Source organism: Palaemon carinicauda, chromosome 4 (assembly GCF_036898095.1).
Source record: "Palaemon carinicauda isolate YSFRI2023 chromosome 4, ASM3689809v2, whole genome shotgun sequence".
NCBI lineage: Eukaryota > Metazoa > Arthropoda > Malacostraca > Decapoda > Palaemonidae > Palaemon > Palaemon carinicauda.
This window is the reverse complement of record NC_090728.1, coordinates 174,560,493-174,567,992: the sequence shown is the minus strand read 5'-3', so window position 1 is coordinate 174,567,992 and position 7,500 is coordinate 174,560,493. Positions and strand designations below refer to the sequence as shown.

At 36.1% G+C, this 7,500-nt stretch overlaps 1 protein-coding gene across 8 annotated transcripts in view; it reads left to right on the top strand.

Annotated features, from left to right (window-relative positions):
• Positions 1–7,500, top strand: part of LOC137640205 (peroxisomal sarcosine oxidase-like) — a 131,323-nt gene that overhangs the window by 66,157 nt on the left and 57,666 nt on the right. For 2 of the 8 annotated variants that reach the window (XM_068372742.1, XM_068372747.1), the window contains exon 1: positions 1–33. This exon is cut by the window's left edge. The exons of the other annotated variants lie outside the window; for them this stretch is intronic. In XM_068372742.1, coding sequence (XP_068228843.1) covers positions 3–33 — 31 coding nt within the window. In that variant the 5' untranslated portion in view covers positions 1–2. The remainder of the gene's footprint in view (positions 34–7,500) is intronic. 8 annotated transcript variants of the gene reach the window in all.

Here is a 7,500-nt window from a genome sequence, read left to right as displayed (position 1 = left end):
CCATGACAAAATGGACAACTATAGATATAAAAAGTGAGTATGATAAGTCAATCATGTATATATATTTTTTTCATTTAGGGAGTTTGTCGTAAGTGACTGTGAATGTATACAAGGATCGAAATAAACCAATGTATAAAAGGTCAACATATTTCAGCCACATACAAATAACTTTAGATTTACATAAGAATGAAGAACTGTGCCGATTTATTTGCTTGAAGGGCTGCTTTCCTGGTCCTATTACGCAAGTTAGCCCTACTCATTACAGACCAACAAAAGTAAGTTTGTCGTATACATTTTTAGGTATTTGGCGTTTCACAGTGCGGAGTTTGTTTATTGTCAAATTCACATTTCAAAGCTCTCTCAGAACAAGAAAGTCTTCCGTTTCTTCTTGAAAGCCTCAATATCTTCGGTCTTTCGGATGTTTAGTACGATAAACGTTAGACATTTATCTTGGCAATGATAATTTTCAACCCTGTGTAACCATTCTCGTGTGTCCGATATGTAGCAGTTCTCTTAGATATATTGGACGTCCGGTTCTGATAACTTGATGAGTTATTGCACAAATTTTCAACTCTATTCTAGTTTTAATAGGCAGCCATAATTAAATTAGTGTAGAAGTGATCCTTTCTCGAGGTGTGGGACATCTTTTATCAGTCTTGACCCTCGATTTTTATGTTTTGTAATATCCTAAGGTGCACTTGGGTAGATTGTGGGAGATGGAATTGCAGAAGTCAATCCCGGTTATACCAGTTTATCACATCTTTTTTTTTACAGGGTGTTCGTCCAACTACTTTATGTAAGCAATGTTTCTCAGATATCCAGCAGATTTTATTACACTATTTATTTGAGTATTGAGAGAGAAGTTACAGTCAAGATATGCGCCTAGATCGCGAACTTTACTCGATATCGGGACCGAGTTATCCATTTTTCTTTGGTATCGCCCAAGTTTATATAGGTCTGTTTGGTGAATATGATTCCTTAATTTCTTGCCAAATACATAAACCATATATTTTTCCTACTCGCTATCTTATGTTTTATGCAGTTTTGACCATGATAATTGGGGCAAACCACCCTGTTATGAGGTTTTGGACATCCTTGTATAAAGACAATTATGAAAACCCCAGTGGGAAACTGGGAATTTTGGGGTGGGGAAATGCCCAAAACGAAGGATTTGCAGCTATAATAATGGTCAGAAATCCAAAATAAACACAAGATAACCAATTGAAAAAAAAAAAGGTATATGTTTTATTCAAGTGGCTGAAAATAAATTATCATAATTATCTATGATTCACTTTACGTCCATCTAATGGTTTTTGCTCCGCCGTGTCTCGCTACGCCTGCAAAATTAGCATTACCTGGCAGCTGCTCTGTTCTGGCAAGTGGTACGTGATGTGCTGTGCACGCAAGGCCCGTGGGTCATTTCTGGGATAGTTTTTACTTTCACATGAGCAACAGTAGCTATATAAGGAACGGAGAGGGTTTTCAACATAATCAATCACCGAAATATATGAAATTACAATAAATTTCAAAATAGATTGTTTTTCCCTCTTGGAGACGTTTTCGTGTGATGGTAGTATGCGTGCTTGCACAGATTGCCCGGACCTCGTGTCCGGGCGGGGGCTCTTAGGCGATCAGTCATAGCCTTCAGAATGATGGTAGTCATGCGGAAAACGGAGGGGAGGGTAGTAGGTTGGTCAGGGCACTAGTCACCCATTGATATACTACTGAGTAGTACTGCTTCAGAGTTATCGGGTTCTTTGAATGGCCAGACAGTAATACATTGGATCCCACTCTCTGGTCACGGGTTCCTTTTCCTTTGCTTACACAGACACCGAATAGTTTGGCCTAGCCTTTCCACATTCTCTTCTGTCCTCATACACCTGACAACATTGAGATTACCAAACAATTCTTCTTAGCTCAAGGGGCTAACTACTGGAATGTAATTGTTCAGTGGCTACTTTCCTCTTGGTAGGGGTAGACGGGAGTTTTTAGCTATGGTAAGCAACTCTTCTAGGATGACACTCCAAAATCAAACCATTGTTCTCAAATCTTGTGTAGTGCCATAATGTCAGTACCATGGTCTATCACTGTCTTTAGGTAGAGTTCTCTTTCTTGAGAGTACACTTGGACACATTATTCCAACTTATGTCTCTTTTATTTTGAATTAAGTTTTTATAGTTACATATGAAAATACTATTTTATTGTTGTTACTGTTTGTAGATTTAGTTTTTGGTAAAAATATAAAACTGCAGAAACTGCCTGCTGTGCTTTATTACCATTCCTTTAGGATCTCTATATACACTGACTAACTTATTTATAGTTTTATAGATATAGTAAAAAAAAAAATATGAGTAATATTTCAATAGATGTTGTTTACAGTATAGTAGTTAGTTGTTTTTAGATATCAGTATCTACACAAAGAACTAAACAATTAGTTACCATAAACATCCCCCTTTCTTTGGGTTTTAACAAAAAATTAGAAAACTAAACAAAATGTTACAACATAAAATAAAGAATAATAAAATTTAAAACTAATAGATTATTCGCCATTCATCTCTTCTTGCAGACGACCTGATCTTTTTGGCAATTTAGGCATATGTCGCAAATATTTATTATTATTATTATTATTATTATTATTATTATTATTATCATCAATTCTAGCCAAGCTATAACCCTAGTTGAAAAAGCAAGATATTATAAGGCCAAGGGCTCCAACAGGGAAAAATAGCCCTGTGAGGAAAGGAAATAAGGAAATAAATAAACGATATCAGAAGTAATGAAAATTAAAATAAACTATCTAAAAAACATTAACAACATTAAAACGGACAATTAATATATAGACCAAAAAAGACCTTTGTCAGCCTGTTCAACATAAAAACATTTACTGAAAGTTCTACTGATAGCTTGTTTGTTCATCATTAACGTTGGTTTTCCTCGATTTGCTAGTTTCTTCGATTTTTGGTATTACCGATGAATTTTCTATAGTTGGACGGATATGAATTTAATTTTTTTTTATAAATTCCTCCTTCCTTTCCTTCAATTATATAGGACTGGCTTTTTGTGCATGGCTGATGAGCCCTTTTTCCCAATCCCTCTAGTCTGGATTTTGATAATATACAGGTTGCGCCTCGTTTGGTGGTGTCATGTTTCTTGCAATTTTATTATATTTCTTATTATGTTCTCTGAGAGTGTCCCTCATCTGAACTGGACCGAGGTTAGTCTTGACGTGATGTATTTCTCAACTCTAGTATCGCCAAATACTGAGTTTTTTTCATCTGCATGTGTCTTTTAACTGCCGCTTCAGCCTTCTCATTTCCTTGAGGATGTCCCGGAGATATCGTGTGCTCTATACCCCACTCTTTAACAAAAAATGTAAACTGAAACGAGCTGAATTGTGGTCCTCCATCGGACACTAATTGGGTAGGACGGTCCCGGACAATTGGTCCAATGACAATTGGTCCAATGACGATAGGTCCAAAATCAATTGGTCCAATGGGATTATTGGCCCAAAATCAATTGGTCCAATGGGATTATTGACCCAAAATCAATTGGTCCAATGGGATTATTGGCCCAATATTAATTGGTCCAACTGGATTATTGGTCAAATATTAATTGGTCCAACAGAATTATTGTTCAAATATTAATATATTATATATTAAAATATTAATACTGAAAATTGTAATACAGGAATTAAGGAATAAAAATGAAATGAAATCAAATAATTTATTTTAGAAGTCAGAAATTAAAAACTTAGTTATGCACATATTCAGAACACAAAATCAAAAGTTTCACATTTTAGATATAATCTGTAATAATGAATTAAAGATTAAAAATAAAAAGGAATAAAATCTAATTTATTGGATAGGTCAGAATTTAAAACCTCAGGTTATGAGCTATCGCCCGTAAAAAATCTAAAGTTTCATAATTATCTTTCTCAGAAAACACAGTTAAAAGCCTTTGTTCACGTTCAGCATCTTTTATCTTTAATTTGCGATTTAATTCTCCACGAACGATGCATTCCATTTCGTCCTCAGTATGCTTTTGTTCTTTTCTTAACTCTCTAATTAGTTTAAAGATCCCAACATGGGCTGAGCCTATTAACACTTCCAAACGTCTATGCCACGCTTCTACTTTATTTTGTGTTCTTGGTACACTTCCTTCTACTCTGTCATACACTGACCATAATGCAGGGGGGAAAAGCGGAGGATATCTCATTTCTTGGCCTCGTAATATTCGTCTAACCTTTCCGCGAACGTAATTTTCGTCGAAATAATTTACTACAGGCGTACCTTCAACCGGAATAGTTTGTTTTAATTGCAACCAGGCGTCCTCAATTTCGTTTGCAGGTAAAAAAGCAAGTGCTGCTATTTTCCTGATGTTTAAGGAAAAGTTTTCATTAGTGCTGTATTCATTTTTCAAACCTGAAGAGATAACTTTTCTGTAAATACTCTGACAGAGATGAAAAAAACAACCTCTTTGTTGACTGCCAGGAATTTCATCTTTAATTGCACTTATTACTCCAATTTCAAAATCTGTGATAATCATTTCCGGAGAGAGAACGATATCACTTTCAGCAGCATAGTTGAGAAGATCGCGGAAAACCTGTACATAGCTTTCAATGTTTATTTGTGTCATTAACACATAAACTAGAGGTAGGATGCGACTTCTTTCTTGCGGTCCAACCGGAGCATGAATCTTGTACAGTTGTTTAAAAAGTTAGCGTCTTTTTAGTTTTTTTTTACGTTAGAATGGGTGGTGAATAACAATATCTTATCATTTCCAATGCTAGATTCCTTAACTAGAAATGTCTCACCAGCTAGAGTTTTACTGTATTCTTCTGGAATGAACATATCATGTAAATCATTTGGTTCTTGAGGTCCTTCCTTGCGTACTCTTCTTATCATTTTGCTGAAAGTTTCTTTTGACCCAACATACGGCACAACAGATGAATCCAGTTGACTAAGGACATCTTGAATAATTTGACAAGGTTTATCACTGGTGATACTAGCTTTTTCCTTAATTGCTTTGTGGCATTTCACTACATGTGTACGACTTGACTCAGCAGCTCCACAAGTGTGTTCATTTTCCTTTTTCAGATAATGGCAGTCATCTTCAAAGTGCGTGATTGCGGTTCCTTTGCATCCTCTTCTTTCACATCTCCAGTAATATGTAGCTTCTCCAGTAGTTTTCTTAGTTCTTTTTTAATGTAAAGTATACAAATATCCATTAACGGAAAGCTTTTCCTTTCCTCTTTCGGAAAGCACTGTGTTACAGGCAGTTGACTCCATAGTAAGGGATCCTAGCGCTTACTAAAAGCTAGAAAAAATAACAAAAGTTAGTAACAATAACAAAGCTATTGTTAACTTTACTTTAGAGAGGTTGTTTCATCATTGGAACAATTTTCCTTTGGACGAGTCGGTATTGGACTAATTATCGTGTTGGACCAATAATCCCTTTGGACCAGTTGATTTTGGACCAATCAGCATTGGCCAAATCGTCATTGGACCAATTGTCACTGGATCAATCATACCCAACCCGGGTAGGAATACCGTATCTAGCACTCATTTTGATTATCGCCATCACATGGTTTGAAGTTGTTGACGTTAGAAACTCTACTTCAGTGAATAAGAAATAATAATTAATCAACGATGTCTTAAATAATTTCTTCCAGCAATCTCCAACAAATCTACTCCATTTTATTCCAGGGTCTGCCTCAGTCATGAACATTCATCAACGATTCTTTCTGGTTTCGAGGTTTATACTGCTGGCAAATGTCCCATGAATTGACCATTTGCTTTATTTCTTTCGACCTCCCTGGCCAAAATATTGCATCTCTTGCTCGTCGCATCATGCTATCGTAACCAAGATGAGGTGCATGAAGTTTCGTTTTGATTGAATTTCCCAGTTTACGAGGAATCGGTATACGAGTTCCCTTTAGAATGATGCCGTCTTGGTAACTCCTGGAATCTCTAAAATCGAAGTAAGGCTTTAATACTTCCGGAATTTTGTCTTTGCGATCAGGCCATCCTTCCTTGATTACAGACAATAATTCTTGCAGCTCTTCGTCGTTTGTGGTGGCGTCTCTTACTTCCTTTAAAAGTGAATCGGGATAATTTTTTCAGCGAATCTATCATCCTTACTAGTGTGTCCGTACGTTCATGTTTGGGACAGACCCTACTAAGGGTGTCGGCTAACAAGAGCTTTTTCCGCTTTTACTTACATTGATGGCTGTTTTTCCGGTCCCATACAACAGGGGAACCCCACTCTCACCAGGGCCTCCACTGTCGTTTTACCTTGTTCGTTCACAGCAAAGGACCTTGGTTCACAGCAAGCTCCCATTAAAGGACCTTGGTTCACAGTATTTATCGTTTCATATCGCGTATTGTTCATTTACTGTTAAATCGTCACTGTTGTATGATTGTTGAAATAAGAAAGTCTTCAATTTCCTCTTGAAAGCCTTATTGTCTTCAATCATTCGAATGTTTCGTGGGACCTTATTATATAGTCTCGAGGCCGTATATTTAAAGGCTCTGGAGCCTAAAGTAGACATAAATCTAGGTTCCAACAGTTTGAAGCCATCTGTAACCATTCTCGTGTCGACACGATTTGTTGGCTACAATATGTAGCAATTCTCTTAAGTATTTTGGACGCCCGGTTCTGATAACTTGGTGGGTTATTGTACATAATTTAAATTCAATTCTCGCTTTAATCGGCAGCCAGTGTAAATCGTTTAGTATAGGGGTGATCCTTTCTCTAGGTGGGACACCTTTTTATCAGTCTTGCTCCTCTGTTTATTATGTTTTGTAATTTCTTAAGTTGCACTTTTGGTAAATTGTAATAGATAGATTTGCAGTAGTCCATCCTGGTAATAACACAGTTTATCACAAGTTTCTTTACAGAATTTTCGTCTGGGTACTTTTTTATAAACGCAATATATCTTAGATGATAACCAACAGTTTTTATTACATTGTTTATTTTGGGCATTTAGAGATTGGTTACAGTCAAGAAATACACCTACGAACTTTACTGATATTCGACGTCTTACCGGTTCAACATTTATAAACGCATTGGAGCTTGATTTAATGGCTTTTCGAGAATTGAGACAAGAGGCTTATGGTCATTATGAACAATAATACGAAGCCCAAAAGTATTTAGGTCAAATCGCTCAAAACCAAAAATCACAGCAAGAATTTCCTTCTCAATTTGAGGCCAGTTACGTTCGTTTCTAGCTAAGGTCCTTGATGTGTATTCTATTGGACACCACCTGCATAATGACTGCTAATATTTAAGGAACTGACTGTTTTTCTTTCCAATTACCATAAAGTCTGTTTTTCATTTATTTTATTTTCTTAATTGTCATCCATTTCCTAACAACGCTAAGAATTTGGTTTTAAAGTTTCATCCATATCATTTATGGAGAAGTAAAATTGTGTATCGTCTGCAAATAGTTTTAAATTCACTTCATGCTTCTCACTCTGTAGTACTCTTGATATATAGATA